This window comes from Vigna angularis, chromosome 1, assembly GCF_016808095.1.
Source record: "Vigna angularis cultivar LongXiaoDou No.4 chromosome 1, ASM1680809v1, whole genome shotgun sequence".
Lineage (NCBI taxonomy): Eukaryota > Viridiplantae > Streptophyta > Magnoliopsida > Fabales > Fabaceae > Vigna > Vigna angularis.
The window spans coordinates 40,881,410-40,898,988 of record NC_068970.1 but is presented as its reverse complement, the minus strand read 5'-3'; the positions used below and the strand labels follow the sequence as shown (position 1 = coordinate 40,898,988).

Genomic DNA, 17,579 nt, shown 5'->3' with positions numbered 1-17,579 from the left:
TATATAAACCTTTTGAATTAATTCACATGGATTTATTTCACCTTTATAAAATTAAGTATAGATGAAAATTCCTATGCATTAGTCTTAGTTGATGACTTTTCTAGATATTCTTAGACATTCTTTCTTGCATAAAAAAATGAAACTTTTAAAGCCTTCAGAAAATTTGCACTAAGTTATAGAAAATGAGAAAGATTTAAAAATTAAATAACTATTATTTTAAAATTATGTTAATAACAATTATAACTTTAATGTATTTTTAATTAAAATAATAATTTAAAAATATTTCTATGGACATTTTTATACGAAAAAGAAAATGGTATCAGAATTTACTTATCAAAAAGTGAATATTTCATTTATTTTTCTGTTTCAAAAAGTAAAAGACTATATATATTTAAATTTATATTATCTCGGTGATCACAAAAATAAATGATAGAATATTTAAATAAAAATAAAATTAAAAAAGTATTTTAAATATATAAATATTTTTAATAAAAAATTTAATCAAAAGTATGTAAATTTATACCATATTCTAAACAAATTTAGTTATTTAAATTTTACTTGTTCGGTCTAGGACTTTTTCTTATAAAAATATAATGTCAGTGTAGTAGAAATAACTTTTTTCATTGTAACACAAATGAATAATAAAATCTAATAATTCCAGACCCATGTTTTTTCAATAATCAGTCACACGTACATAAAATATTATTTTATTATAATACATCATTTATTTATAATTTTTACTTTAATATAATATTTTATAGTTGTAATTTGAAAAAATGGATTGTTAAACATTTACCCTAAAATATAATGTCTTTCCAATAAATCCCTAAATTTGAAGTTTTAGATAATATATACTAGATATCATTTAATGTTTACAGTTTTCTTATTTTTGAATAATTAAGTAAACTTTAAAAACTGTTTATATCATCCATTTATGTGTGTATATATATATATATATATATATATATATATATATATATATATATATATATATATATTATATCTTTATAATTAATATTTTAAAAATGAAGTTATATTTTACTATATATATATTAAAATAAATTTGAAGCTATTTATATGTAATATGAATGTAAAATAATAGTGTAAGTAGGATAAAGAAGAAAAAATGTAAAATTGAAAAGATAAGAGAAGGAAAATAGTGTGAAAATGGAAAACTGAGTTGCGATGTTTGAGTGAGTCCTACATTGGACGATAAAGTAGGTAGAAGAAGTTGATCTAGCATCCATGCCACATGTTTAGATACTGTCTCTGCCACTAACGTAAGTGTGGTTTGCGGGATTTGTGGAAACTGTGGGTTAAAATGAGTTCATGTTGGTCACAGACTGACGGTGGGAGTGAACAAAAAAATGACGATCGATACTGCTGATACCAATGCCATCAATGCTTGGCTTCCGGTCACTGCTTCACGAAATGCCAAATGGTGGTACTCTGCCTTCCACAACCTCACCGCCATGGTGGGTGCCGGTGTCCTCACCCTCCCTTATGCCATGTCTATGATGGGCTGGTACGTACATCCTCTTCAACTTTACTACTTTCTCATCAACGATATAATTAATTTTACGTCATTTCTTCTTATCAACAGGGGTCCAGGGAGTGTTATTCTCATCCTATCATGGATCATCACCTTGTTCACCCTATGGCAAATGGTTGAGATGCACGAAATGGTGCCTGGTGAGAGATTAGACAGGTATCACGAACTAGGGCAGAAAGCCTTTGGAGAGAAACTGGGTCTCTACATCGTGGTTCCTCTGCAGCTACTTGTCGAGGTTGGCACGTGCATTGTGTACATGGTCACGGGAGGGAACTCACTGAAGAAGTTTCATGAAACTGTTTGCCCCTCATGCCAAGAAATCAGAAGCTCCTATTGGATCATGGTCTTTGCTTCTGTGAACTTCGTTCTCTCTCTCTGTCCAAACTTCAACTCTATTTCTGCAGTGTCTTTGGCCGCAGCAGTCATGTCTCTCGCGTAATGAAACTCAGTCTCTCAAACTGTAAAATAAATATACATACATTGTTTTTGTGTTTTTTGCTAATTTTTATATAATGCATGCATGAAGTTACTCAACCATTGCTTGGGTGGCTTCCCTTAAGAAGGGCACCGTGGAGAATGTGGACTATGGGTACAAAGCACACAGCACTGCGGATGGCGTGTTCAACTTCATGACTGCTATGGGAGACGTAGCATTCGCTTATGCAGGTCACAATGTGGTTTTGGAAATCCAAGCAACAATACCTTCTACACCTGAGAAACCTTCCAAGATAGCTATGTGGAAAGGAGTCATAGTTGCATACTTGGGAGTTGGCTTCTGCTACTTTCCTGTCGCCTTCATTGGATACTATATCTTTGGAAACTCTGTCGATGATAATATCCTCATCACGCTAGAGAAACCTTCTTGGCTTATTGCAGCAGCTAACATGTTTGTTATTGTCCATGTTATTGGAGGCTACCAGGTACATAACCTTCTTGGCTTGTTGCAACAGCTAACATGTTTGTTATGGTCCATGTTATTGTCCATGTTATATCATTCTTTCAGAAACTAAATTGATAATATGTCAAATATTCAAAAAGCCATAATGTTATAATTTGCAAACAATAGGTATTCTCAATGCCCGTGTTTGATATGATGGAAACCTTTTTGGTGAAGCGAATGAAATTCCGTCCTCGTTTTACACTCCGCTTTGTTGCCCGCACTGTCTTTGTGTGTAAGTGATATATTTATGAGCTTTATCTTTAGTTCGAGTTATTATGATTATAAATAAATAAATACATAGATGTTTTATAACTATCCTTTTCTATTTCAGTATTGACAATGTTAATTGGTATATGCATCCCCTTCTTTGGTTCTCTTCTTGGATTTTTAGGAGGGTTTGCCTTTGCCCCAACAACTTACTTTGTAAGTAAAAGCATGCAATTAGATGTTCTTTGCTGTTTTTCTTATTTCTATTTTATTTAATTAACAAGGAAATTATATAGATCATTTATTGATTATATATATTCTTGTTACAGCTACCGTGTATCATATGGCTTAAACTCTACAAACCAAAGAGATTTTCCTTATCTTGGATAGTGAATTGGGTATGTGAACTGAGATTAGTGTGAAAATTTCTAATTAGATATTCTTCTTGTGCTTAGTAATTTATATTGATACAAACTTTTCTTATTATGTTGCAGACATGCATCGTGCTTGGGGTTCTGTTGGTGATACTAGCTCCAATTGGTTCATTAAGAAAAATCATTATTTCAGCTGAGCACTACAAGTTCTTTTCATGATTTGCTTAGAACATCATTTATTAGACAATAGTTAGAATGAAAAATCATTATTTCAGCGTAGCACTACGAGTTCTTTTCATGAATTGTTTAGAACAATCTATGTAGTTGGCAACACTTAGCCTAGATTATTGTCCCTTTCATTGTAGGATAGTGATAACTAAGCATAGTCATTAATGATTACAAAATTTGCAAAAAAGGTTTAGATGTTTCCTTTTTCATTGACATGTATTATGTTTTGTTATTAGGATTCTTTGAACTCTTCTATTTCATTCGTCTATTACAATTCATCATATCATAAAATAGTTTATATATATATATATATATATATATATATATATATATATATATATATATATATATATATATATATATATATTGTATCTAAAATAATTTGTGCAAATGAGAAAACAAAGTTTTGGATAGATTATCATTGTTAACGTTGTAATAGGAATCATGACAACATGGTAAAAGAATAAAAAATAAAAATTTCAACATAATTTATTAAGGAAAAATATGTAAAGTTACCTAAAAGAAGAAAAAGGAGTTTTGAAATCAAATTCAAATGTAAAGTCGATTAAGAAAATATATGAAAAATTAATAAAAAAAAAGATAATTAGGATGATGTAGTTCTCTTATTAGAAAATAAATTTATTGATTCACAATTTTAAAATTTTGTTTTAATTTGCAAGGTATTGGCATCGAGTTTTTTCTTTTATATTTAAAGTTAAAATGTTTTGTATGGTAGAATATCTGAAGTCGAGCGGTTGTCAACAATAAACCAAACGACCGACTGAACGATCATCTTTATCCGAACGACTAGCAATAGTAAACAGGTCAGGTATTAACGAATAGTCAAACAATCACTTTCGAACGATCGTCAATCTCCTAGACAAAACGATCGGGATATCGTAAAAGATAATGCCAGCGAGACAATCGTCATGCCATACGCTCGTCAATGCCGCCCCTAGTATCGATCGTCTTAATAACGACCGTCCGTTACTTAAACCAAACAACCAGCATGGGTCAAATTAACCCAGTCAAGCTAAGAGTCAACAGAAGCTCGGACAACTTTATTCAGACTGGGTCAATTAACCCGGATAAACTAAGGAAGAAGCGGTTACAAATGTCTAACCATGAAAGCGCAAGTTACGAAACTAACCAACCAAATATCAAAGACGAGGATCACGATCAGGTGACTGGATTATCCAACTAACCGGATTTTTAGGTAAACGGTTCATCTTACTTCTAGGATAAATACGAAAAACCTAAAGGAAAGAGGTACGTTTTGATAATTAAAAAAAAAAGGAGAAAATATTAATTTGATTATTGAACCAAAAAGGTTCAGTCATTCCTTTTTCTGACTTGAGCGTAGGAGTGCCTTCGTAGGTACCCACTCCATTCTCCCCGAAGAGTCTTGTGCAACTGGAAGATATAAGGATAACTGCATTGTGAGAAGGTCAAGACATCATTGATCAGGTTCGTGTCTCGGTCCCAACAATTGTACCGAAACATGTTTATATTTCTAATATAAATGAGATGGTTATTTAAAAGAAAGTTTTGAATTTGTAGTTTTATAGTTCAGTGGATCCGATACTCAACATACTAATAAATAAATTTATAAAAATAATTAATGTTAAATTTATCCAAAAGAAATCAAGAGGGAAACCATCATATTTAGTATTTATAGAAATTTGAAAATTTTAATATATATATTATAGTTTTTTTATAAAAGAAACTTATGTGTTTCGGTATATTTTTCTGGGACCGAGACTATCGTGCTGGCGTGTGTTTCCCGCTTCCAAAGTATCTGGACAGGATGACCACTCGGATGATTCCACTATCTAGGTTCTAAAGTATCTGGATATGATAACCGCTCGGTTTGATTCGGCTATCCAGGTTCTAAAGTATCTGGATAGAATGACCGCTCGGTTTGATTCGGCTATCCAGGTTCTAAAGTATCTGGATAGGATGACCGCTCGGTTTGATTCGGCTATCCAGGTTCTAAAGTATCTGGATAGGACGACTGCTTGGTTGCTTCGGCTATCCAGGTTCTAAAGTATTTGGATAGGATGACCGCTCGGTTGCTTTGGCTATCCAGGTTTTAAAGTATCTGATATATTTGGTTGAAGATAAAGCCACAACAAACCGGATCTTCAAGTAAGTTTGTTGTTATTTTATTTATGAGATGCTTATAAATAGGTTGGCAGGGCTAAAGCCAGGTACGTTTTCTCTTATGCTAAATTCGCCTCTCTCACAATTTTGTTGAGGCTTATTCATTCTTTCTTGCTCTTAAATACTCAAACAGTGATCGTCCTTCACTGAGTATTCTCTTAAGAGTAAAAATTCTTCACCAACACGCCTAATTTGAGCGTCGGAGTACCTTTTGCATGTACCTCCCCTCTCGCCCAGAAGAAGACTGATCGGTTTGTTCCAATATCGATCGGCCTATAGCAGAGAGTTGAAGACGAACACGCGGCTTAGGCAGAAAGAAGGCAAGCGATTTCGGAGTTTGGAAGCGGGAAACACACGTCAGCAGGTTAGTCTCTCGGTCCTAAAAAAATATACCGAAACATTATGCATATTAAAAAATTAAAAAAACAATATTATTAAGATTTGGACGATCTAATAATGTTTGGAGATACTAAATATTTCTTAAGTTGAATTTTGATAAATACTAGTGGAAAGTGACACCCTAAAATTTGATTAAGTGTTGAAAACATGATTGTGCATTATTTTATATATAATGATTTATTTCAGTAACAAATTATGTAAAATGTAATAGTAGTTCATCTCAGTAGTGATATAATATTATGCAATCTTACATTTGAATGATATAAATACATTTAGAAAATAAGCACATAGAAATAAGTTAACAACATTCTGAATCAAAATACATAAAATGTTTATTTAAAGTTATTGATTACTTGCATTTATTAATATATATATATATATATATATATATATATATATATATTAACATAGGATAAGTCACAATTAAAGGATCTTTTAAATAAAGAGCTAATGGTATTTCATTTCACTAAATTCCTAAATAAAGTATTGTCAACTTTGAAAAAATTATCTACTTGGTACAATACTAGAGTGTAGGATAAATGGAGAAAATTATCCAAGAAAAAGATGAGTACATTGAATTATTGGCATGCCACTTAAAGAAAAAAATTATTGTTATATGAAGTGCATTTAATGCATTTATCATTATGAAGTAAGATACTTTAAAGAGTTGAAGTTGCTAAATATTCATAATGGGTTATAAAGATTACTTTATGCAAAGTCTATATAAATCAACTTAAAAGAAAAAAAAGAAAGAACAAGAGACCACAGTGTATTATGCTAAGTCGTTGTCAAAAAATTGTAGGACAATAAAAGCGTTGAGAATAACATTGGTAGTGTTCAATTCACCAAACTAGAAGAAAGAAAATGCTAATCATACATACATCTATAGGCTACTCGAGAATTTGGGAGGCTTAAAAGCAAACTTAAAAATGAAGTCTTTTTATTTACTAATAAAACAAGGGCTAAATATATTTCTTTTCCTCAAGTGTTTTTATTTTTAGTCTTTCTTTCCAATTTTGATACACTTTCATCCTTGTCCACCAGGAAACTGTAAATTTTCGTCCTTTATAACTGACGTTAATTTTTTTCCTGACGTGGCTAACAGTATGCCACGTGGCAGGCCAATTCAATTTTTTTTACTCTAATTAAAATTAAAAGAAAAAACATTAAATTGTAGGGTCAAAACTGGAATCTTTTTTTTCTTCGTTTAAGGTTCTTCGGACACTCTTTTCTTCTCCATCTCCAATCAGCCATGGACAGGTAATACTTTTCCCCTCTTCTTCCCAGTTTCTACAAGAATCCTCTCATCATCATTCTCTCTACCCTATGATTTTCTCAACCAACCTTTTAATACAGGAGATTTCAACTCCTATCCAAGTTCCAAATTTTATTCAGACTCCATTCTCACAATCCATAGAAAAACATATTTCTCTAAAAATATCGTTGTAATTTTGTTCATAACTGTTCTTTTATTTTATTTTTCAAAAAAAACAAAGGGAAACATTCGAAAAAAGCTATGTGCGTATCAATGGCTTTGTACATAACCCCGTATGTACCTTCACCCAGAATCTCACGCTTGAGATACTTATCAGCTACTTTCTTGCACAAATCGAGTTCTAACATTTTTTTCCCCAAAATTAGCGGAGAAGACACAAAGAAACTATCAAACACAACTAAAATTTAGTAACAAAATTGCAAATTTACAAGTGGGTCATCTAGAAATGGCTAGGGTTTCTGGTGGGGAAATCGCAATTTACCTATTGCAGTTGGAATTCAACCGGAAAATTGAGAATAAACAAATGCGTCACTAGAAAAGGCTATACTGAAAGAGTGTTTTGTTGACAGCGTTTTACTCAATGGTGTGTGAGGATAGAGAGAGAAACTAGGAAGGAGAGGGGAAAAGCATTACCAAGTGTGTTTACCATGGATGATTGGAGATGGAGAATAAAAGAGTGCCAGGAGAACCCTTGAACTAAGAAAAAAAAGATTCCAGTTTTGACCCTAAAATTTAATGTTTTTCCTTTTAATTTTAATTAGAGTCAGAAACAAAATTTGAATTGCCTTCGTGGCACACAGGACAAAATTAAGGTCGTTAGTCCTAAAGGACGGAAATTTAAAGTTTCCTTAATAACAAGAATCAAAGTATACCAAGTTTGGAGAAAGGACTAAAAATAAAAACATTTAATAGTTGAGGGATTAAAAACATATTCAACCCATAAAATAACGTTAAATATATCATAATTTTATTTAAAATTTATTTTTCAATAGGTAATAAGACCAATTCGTTTTATCATTGATACATTGTTGATTTTAAAAAAAGTTAATTTTTGTTAGTTCTGAGAAACTCGTGTTGCTTGAGTAACTAAGGCTTTGTTCTCTTGAGGTTAATTGGGGGAGATGATTTGGGTGGATTTGAGGGTAATTTTGTAGTTATTTTTTTGAGTGGATTTGTGGGTAATTGAGAGTGGATTTGGAAGTAAACTTTGTGAGAATTAGTGTAGGATTTGATTGATGTGATAGATTTAAAAAAATAGTTTAATTGTTAGAAATGAAAGATTACCAAAATGTCCCTAGTTATAAATATAATATAAAATGTAATTTATTAATGTTATATTTATTTGTAAAAATGTTTATATAGAGACAAAAAATATAAAGAATTTATAAAATAATTATTATTAAATTATATAAATTATAATGCAGTATAAAATGAATTTATTTTTTCAAAATTTAGTATTTGTTTGTAATATAATTTACTACTAAGTCGTAAAAAAAAATTCGATAGGTAAGTGAAAGTGATTAATGTTAAAGAAACAAATAATTAAATGAAGTTATAATATTCAAGTACGTCAAATAAGTGGCAACAATTTAACATACAAATATATGGAGTAATAGGTAAGGTAATATATCAAACACACAATTCAATTTAAGGGAAAATAAGTAATGTAATACATAATCGGAATAAAAATTAACTTAGTCATCCAAACGGTGAAGAATCTTGTTAACATTCTGATTGAGGTTAGCAAATTGACGGTTCATGTCCAAAGAAAGGTTTGCCAAGTTATCTTCAATATGTTGAACTCGGACCTGCATTTGTTCCATACCCTGCATTCGATGTTGCAAGTCTTATACACCTTGCCACATTTGAGTCATCATATTAGGATTTGATGGAGGTGGAGGAGGCTGCACAGGGTATTCATGATGGTCTGTTTGGTCTTCTTCTTCATCATCAGCATGATCGTGTTGCCAAACACCGTTGACATTAACAATATGCATCATCTTCAAAGAATTCATTGAAAAGTGATGTCGGGACCCTATCTGAGTGCACGCGTCGGCATCAACATGAACTCCACAATATTGCAAGATCCGTGTGATAAGGACACCGTATGGGAGGGGTGTGTCACTGGCCTTGCATTTAAGCATATGTTGCATGATGTGATGAGGCCAATTGATAGCTATATTATTTTTAAGCACCCATATCATAAAAATATATTCCTGCAATAACCTAGCAAAATTCCCAGGTCGTGGAGTCAACACATGCACAATAACATAATGCAGAAGCCTGTCATTCATATTCAAACAACCAACTGTTAAAACACTGTGACTACCCTCCAAATCTGGTATAACCATAGTAGCTAATGCCATGTCGCGGTCATATGGAAAGTTCTCTGGGATATTTGAATAACACAATTTCTTACCCTGGTACTTCAAGTTAGCTATATTCAACCAATCAGCAGGTTTCAATCTAATTCTTTTCTTGTTCACCTCACTGATCAAATATCCATTTCCAGATATCTTCAGATTGGAATAAAATACTTTGATTAAATCTGGATAATAGGGTCCCTGCAATGTAAGCAATTCCACCACCCCTTGAAATAGAAGATGTTGTTGAAAATATAACCCTGAACCGTTAAATGATTCAAAATTCATTATCTTGGGAACAACTATACTCCTTGTATAGAAATTTGCTGCATAGTTTTCCATTTGATGACTGTGCGTGAAGAAACGACTCTTATCTAAATGTTCCTGTACAGATGGTCTTACATGGGCTGCATCTTCTGCCTCAGTGAGGGTTTCTTTTCCCTTATGACTTTTTCTTGGCCTTTTGGTTGATGATGAGGCCATTTCACAGGTTCTTGAACAAAGTAATACATGAGACAACAACAAAGTTAGTGATAATAAATTACTTATATTTAACAATAAGAGTGAATAAGAACAAATCATTACATCGTAACCATAAACATAATTTTAAAATCACAGATGAATAAAATAAAGATAATTCTTAATTAAGGTGACTAAGACATCAGTACACATAATCGTAATAATAGTAGTGATATAAGCCTTCCTAACAGTCACCGCCCAATATCATTTTACATAATTTATTCCACCACTTGTGTGGTGGAAGTCCCATCAACCTCTTTGTACATGTGGGGTTTCCACATAAGAAATCATAACATTGTTCTAGCAAATTTTCATCAGCAATGTTCATAACACTAAGCATTTCATAAATGTCCGCCTCTGTATATGTGTAATTAGAGTTGCGACGGAGTATTTGATTTATGTCTTCCATAGTTGTTACTTGACGCACGGCTACATCAGAGATCACACCAAAATGAACATTTGATGAGCTAAGCACACCAGCAAAACCATCCAGGCTGGTCGTCAACTTATCAAATTTTGAATCAATAACATCGACCATAGGTGCCTTTCTTTTTGAGCCGCGTGAAGATGAAGTATCACCGGATGGGACAGAAAGCACAGATTGAGTCTGTCCTGGACTATATTCATCTACAGATGGAGGAGGAGATGGTGGGGTTGGGTCTCTATACCTCGTCCAATCAGGCTGTTCTGGAGTGTACTCAATATTTTGGTTCAAATCAACACTTACACGAGGCCCAACTCGCTGTCTTCGTGCTTGACGAGCGGTTCGGACACCAGTCCCTGTAGCTCGATCAACTGCCCATAACTCAACCATTAAATCATAGTGTTTTATGCTATTAACTCTCCACTTTGCTGCACTGGACTGAAACATGTACAAGAAACAAACTATGAAGATATGACTTATAATAAAGACGACATAAATATTAGTGTTGGTATAAATACCTGAATCAGGTCCATCTAAACTTCGTCCTCAGCATGAAATTTCATACTAACCGGGTTCCACGCAAATCCACTTAATCCAGAAAACAAGTCATGTACCTCACGCCATTTATCTTTCAAGACTTTCTGACGATTTTTTACATTATTTTTCGTAACTGCGACATACCCAGAGCTATGAAGATGATCAACTATGTTGCTATATGCTTGGGATGTCTAGCTACCATCAACCCTATTATCGATTCGTGATTCCTCAATCATACAGTGTAGAAGATGTGCGTCCATGTCCTCTGTCCACTTCATGAACTCTCTAATAGGAGCAGAGGACTCAATGGCGGCTGCCTTACCTCTATTCATTTTAAACCTATTTCATCAACAAATTTGTAAGAAGTTAAATAGAAACATCCTTAATATAATGTTGTTGTCATACACATAACATGAAATAGTCATACAATGCATTAAAATACAATAACTACGAGTTTTGATAATCTCGCCACATATGATCGGCTATAGAATCCCTAATATTACTACCAATCCTATGGTCCTCTTCTCTATCTTGAGATGATGAAACATTATGGTCTTCCATTTCATTCAACTCGTTATCAACTTCATCAAGTAATGACTCATCGTTATCCACGCCACGAAGGAAGTTGTGTAATATACAACAAGCTAGTATGATGTCTGTCATTGTCTCCAACCCATAGTGTGGTTCAGTGCCACTTGCAATGATAGGGAATCATTTTTTCAAAACACCAAAAGTTCTTTCGATAACATTTTGCAGAGATGAATGCTGATGATTAAACAACTCCTTTGCATTTTGGGGTCCTCTACGTGTATATTCTTTAAGGTGATATCTTACGCCTCTATACGAAGTCAAAATTGTGGTTTTCAACATGAATCCTGCATCACCGAGGTAGTATTTTCCTACAATTTTGCGTAGAGAAAGATAATTAGTCACTCATACAATTTTAAAATCCTCGACATCGCTATGTAAACACTGACCTTGCGGGATAACCAATGAGTCATCTCGATCAAGAGCATTTTTTAAAATTCTTGAATCAGATGCAGTGCCTTCCCACCCAGCAAGAACATATGTGAATTTCATGTCAAAATCACACGCCGCAAACATATTTTGTGTTGGCCAATCTTTTGTTCCTCGAAATCTCGCAGCTTCACTTATTGGCACCTTAACCCTAACATGAGTATCGTCTATGGCCCCTAGACAATCCTAAACAAAAAAATCAGAACTAATCATTTCATAACATGAAATTTTTATCATCCTTGGTTCAAATAAATTTTACAATAACAGGGAATAACTACCTTAAAGTAAGGATAAAATCGATTGTTGTTCAATACATGTGGATGTACCTCATTTCCTGATGGTTCAATTAGAAATTCAGATTCTAAACTTAAGATAGCGTCCAGGACATTGTGAAAGTGTCTGTTAACCGTCGAGCCTGAGCGATGCCAGAAAAATCCAACACTTCGATTCTTAACATTATGGCCAATTATATGAAGAAATTCAGCAACTTGTTGTTCCACGGTCGAACGAATGGCATCCTTAACTAACTCTGTTGATCTTAGTCTCTCATAGAGATTAATAAATGCCTCTGGATCCATCCTAATAATGTCGCGGCATCGATTAGTGTGAACAAGATATGACATTAATTGCTCCCTACAACGATCTCTATCAGGTAGGTAATTGCTTACACTACTGCAATCAGTAGAGTACATATTCAAGATACTCAACGCGTGTGCAACAATACATAACATTGTTAATGCCGCCAATGAAGTGGTTATTTGCAAGTGTTGACGAATCATTGCTATAATATTGAAGTTTACACCAACCACATCGTCATCTACCTCTTCGCGGTCCAAATATGATAAATCTATAATTTCTTCCATCTAAATTTACTTAAACAATTAAACATACTACAATAAAAGTTTAAAATTCATATATTCATTAAATAAAATACAAATATACATTAATACATTCAACTAATGATTATAAAAAAAATTAAATATCATAATACCACAAAAACATTTAATATCTTTCTTATTAACTAGGTACATATACGTATAACAAATTAAATTAATATTTGAACTATTAATACGTTAATATATTTAATCAAATACAAATATAAATGAACATAAAATATATCAAATAAATAATCTTATACTCCTAAGGTACACATGTCCATAACTCAATAAATCATTCAAATAATTATATTATACCCAAATAATGTAAAATACTTACCTCTTCAACACGTTCAACACCTATATGCACACTTGAAGATGCTTTCAGCAACAACTAAGCAACCACACAGGCACCTATTTCCTATGAAAGCAAATAAAAAAAAATGGGTCAATAACTCATACTTCTCCAATCCAACTCATGACACTTTGCTTTCATTTTTAACAAACAAAACCAAAACAACAATTGATTTCATTATTTCATGCAATACAAAACGATGTTGTTCCTTCACCTCCACCACATTTCGTACCTTTGGACTTCCAAATCTCCACCACCTTCACGCTTCTTTCTCCACCATGATAAACACCTCAATTCCCAGTGAACACCTGCATCAGAAACCCACTATCAGACCAGGATAGATCACCCAGTACCATCCACTCCTCATATAATCAGTACATATGGTTGCTTCTCCACCATTGTTTCAACACAACTCTATCTTCCCTCTCCACCTTCTTATCTCTCACATGGCCTCCGCCACCCTCACCTCCTCCATAACTCCCTGCAATGCCAATCAATAACAACCATTACAACATAACTCTTGTTAACCACTCAAAACCACTCACCACTACCATACATGTCCACTCCGGTTAATCATCTCCTCCTCGGTGGCGTCGAAGAACAACCGTCGTGCACCCCATAACCTGCTCTAGATACCAGCCAAGCACCCAACACAATATCACTCATTTTTCAGTCAACAGTGTAACCGGTTAATTGTGCCCGTAACCGATTACATGACGTAGTGTAATTTTCTCATACAGACGTAACCGATTACGTCTAGCGTGTAACCGGTTACGAAGCCTCCACGTCCACTGTTCATCATCTTCTCCGCCTCTCACGCACGCGTTTCATCTTCTTCTTCAACCCTTTGCTTCTTCTTCACATGACCACGCACTTTCTGATTCTTCGTCCCAGTCTACACACCTACTAATGCAAACGAACACATACATGATAATGGCTTGAACTTACCTCACCACCCTCTTCCTCATCTCAGCAAATCGCAAGATACTTTGAACATCAGCAACCACTCTCCACACATTCGCAGATAGCTCTCAAACTAGCAACCAATTTATTATGCTTCTCATCCCTCAATAAATAGAACCACACCTACCCACTACCATACGCGTATGAGGTCCTATGGTCAATGGAGCTTTCATATTCAACACTACACTTTGACTCTGATGCAGTGCAGGAATCTTTGTTGTTCATTGCTTTTATCAGGCAAGGTAACATCACTGAGGAAAAGCAAAGCACACGAATATTTCTAAAACCACGCCAAGCCATGCACTCTCGTGGTTCAACAGTGTTTGAACTGCACTTTCTGAGCAACGTACACGCTTGGAATTTAATTAATATCTGAAGGGCACACTGGACTTTTTATCATCAATCCACGCAAATCTCTCCAATTTTGCGAGTGATGAAAACGGGGTGTATCCCGCAAATCCGTCCGCGAACATCCTTCCATTTCAGCTCAAAGGAACAACACAGGAGTGATAAATCGTCGCTCTCAAATTCGCATGCACAGTAAATTCTGTTCATGCGAACACAGACTAAGTGATACTAAAACGGTTAATATCATTCTAGAAGTTATATTATGCATTTGGAAAATAGTATATTCTTTTTATATAATTAAGAATGTCATTTACTTTTTCATTATTCCAGTCCTATAATTTCTGTTAGTATATTTAATTTCAAAAATAAACTCATCAAGATCCAAAATTATCATGTTTTAAAGATTTTTCAAAGTTTAAATATTTTTCTTTCAAAAGTATACAGTCCAGTAACTTTAATTTTTTAATCTTAAATAAAAATCAAAAATATTTTCATATATTTTAAATTGTTTAAATCTATTTTGAAATGTGTTAATTGTTTTATTCACCATGTAAATGAAGTAATAAATTCTAAATGATTCTAGAAGAAATTTTACAATTTCATTCTCAATATTTTCATCAAATTATTTCTTTTTATATCTAATACATTTTTGGTTTAATACCTATTTTGGTCCCTCGATTTGTAGGGTCTGTTCAAAGTTGTCCTCCCTTTTTTTAAAAGTTCACTAACATCCTACTTTTCGCAAAAATAGTTTAAGTGGATACTTTTTGCTTACGGCGTTAAAAAACTAACGGCAAAGTTGCTCTGCTGGCCAAAATTAAATGACATGTCCAATTAGTCCAATTAGTTGGCAAGTTCAACTAATAAGAGACTGCCACGTGGCAGTCCCCTTTCCACTCAAACCCTAATTCCCTTTTCCCCTCTGCGCTACTACGCCGCGCCTTATCTCCCCGCCCTTCCGCACTCAACAAACAAACATTTTAGAAATACAGTGCAGGGAGGGGCGACAAATCCCTCCTGCGGCTCCCCACTCTGCTGCTGCCCAAAAGCAGATTGAAGACTACTTCAACTGCAAGACTGCTTCAATTTTGTCTAAATTCCATGGAATCTCACTTGATGTTGCAGGGCCTCAGTTACAATCTCCAATTGGAATCCAAATGCGTTCAAATATGAACCAGCAGCTCGGGGGCTATTCCTCGGGCCTTTCCACCTCAAACATGGTTGGATGAAGATCTTTCAGGGTTGATCCATCTGTTGAAGGAGCCTCGGTGGCTTTGAATCCAAGAGCTGGTGCTTTTGCTAAGCGTAGCCATAGCTTTATCGAGCGAAGCATGGTGGACCATCATTCCGAGGTTCCTTCTCTAAAGGTCTCTACTTTCACTAACTGGGGCTCACCTGATGGAAAACTTGATTGGACCATAAATGGAGATGAGCTGAATAAGCAATGAATCCTTTGGCTTTCAGGATGAATAAGCAATTCAGAATGTGTCACCTCAACCAAAACTGTACAACTCATCAGTTTTGTGCCAGTTTGGCAGCTGTGCCGTTAGTCTTTTTAACGCCGTAACCAAAAAGGACTAACGTGCACCGTTTTTGCAAAAAGTAGGATGATAGTGAACTTTTGAAAAAAAGGGGGACCACTTTGAACAGACCCTACGAGAAGAGGGACCAAAATAGGTATTAAACCTACATTTTTCAAGAAATTTAGGCTCTATATCCCTTTCACAAACAATTTCCTTAACAGAAACCGATGCTTTCAAATCCATTTTCTCTATGTTTTTCAAGAAATGAAAGAAGTATTTTAATTGTTAAATAGTTTCATCAATGAACATATCTTTTCATTATATATTCTTACTAATTGAGTTAACTACAAATAAAACGTCATACTAAATATTTTTGCCTAACAAAAAGTCAATGTTTTCTAGCTCATAAGTTGTTAAACAATCAGTTTCATTTTTTTTAATTTTGGGATCATCACTAACACCTAATTCAAATAAAACATATTTTATTTCTGAAGTTTGAAATCTCACAGCTTTCACACTTTTAATACGAATCTCCTAAAAATTATCCCTATCACTAACTACTTTTATTTTTCTATTGTTTCTTTCAATATCTATATTATTATTATTATTATCTTGTTCATTCAAGAGCACCTACATGTATTTTCTAATTCATTTTTCTTAATAGCCTACATATGTTGATATATATATATATATATATATATATATATATATATATATATATATATATATATAATAACTTATAATATATAAAAACACTCTTAAATATAAGTATATAAAAAATGAGTTAAAACAATAAAAGTTAGTTTTGGTTGTCAAGAAAATAAACTCGATCGTAGGCAAATTTCAACTTGTTAATAAACCTGCACAGTTTATTTTGATGTTAATCATTAATAAGATAATTAAAAAAAATTATTTTGAAGATCAATGCAATTGATCAAGATTTAGGATAAAAGCTTAATAATATATATATATATATATATATATATATATTGTTTCCGTAGAAATTTTGTGGGACCGAGACATTAACATTTCCAAGGAGACTTCGACACTTGAATTGTGTGCTCCGCTTGTCTGCTTCCAGTTTGGGCCACTTGGTTGCCTTCAATATTGGTCGTTCGGTGGACTTCAATCTTGACCAATGGTGGAGGTACCTGCAAAGGCACTTCGACGCTCAAGTTAGGCGTCTGTTGAAGGAGTTTTTGCTCACAAATGAATGTTTTGTATTTACGGTAATTGAGTATTGTGAACTCAGTAGAACGTGAATGGAACGTATCTGGCTGTTGGCCCTGACCTTATATTTATAATTTACCTCATGGACCCTAAACTGACACATGCCCAATAAAATATAAACAAATTTATCTTAAAATCCGGTCGGTTTCTCATAAACAGCATATCCAATATCTTTAACTAGATATTTTAGATTTGGTGTTGACCGAACAGTTAATAATTAGTAATTGTTCGGTAAACACTATATCTGATACATGCCCCCCAAGTCCGAGTTAATCGTTCGGCTTTT

The 17,579-nt window shown here is 33.6% G+C and overlaps 1 protein-coding gene across 1 annotated transcript; it reads left to right on the top strand.

Annotated features, from left to right (window-relative positions):
* The first annotated feature begins 1,400 nt into the window (after window positions 1–1,400).
* Window positions 1,401–3,316, top strand: LOC108340480 (lysine histidine transporter 2). The gene is made up of 7 exons (XM_017577898.2): window positions 1,401–1,525; window positions 1,604–1,987; window positions 2,079–2,472; window positions 2,619–2,724; window positions 2,824–2,915; window positions 3,029–3,097; window positions 3,194–3,316. The coding sequence occupies exons 1-7, from the start codon at window positions 1,473–1,475 to the stop codon at window positions 3,290–3,292; spliced, it is 1,197 nt and encodes a 398-aa protein (XP_017433387.1). The 5' UTR covers window positions 1,401–1,472; the 3' UTR covers window positions 3,293–3,316.
* Window positions 3,317–17,579: the final 14,263 nt, after the last annotated feature.

Excerpts from the sequence above, each read along its gene's own strand:
- LOC108340480 (XM_017577898.2), top strand. The coding sequence starts at position 1,473 with ATGGTGGGTGCCGGTGTCCTCACCCTCCCTTATGCCATGTCTATGATG. Across the intron at positions 1,526-1,603 it reads GCCATGTCTATGATGGGCTG|GGGTCCAGGGAGTGTTATTC; the intron begins GTACGTACATCC and ends TCTTATCAACAG. Across the intron at positions 2,725-2,823 it reads TGCCCGCACTGTCTTTGTGT|TATTGACAATGTTAATTGGT; the intron begins GTAAGTGATATA and ends TTTCTATTTCAG.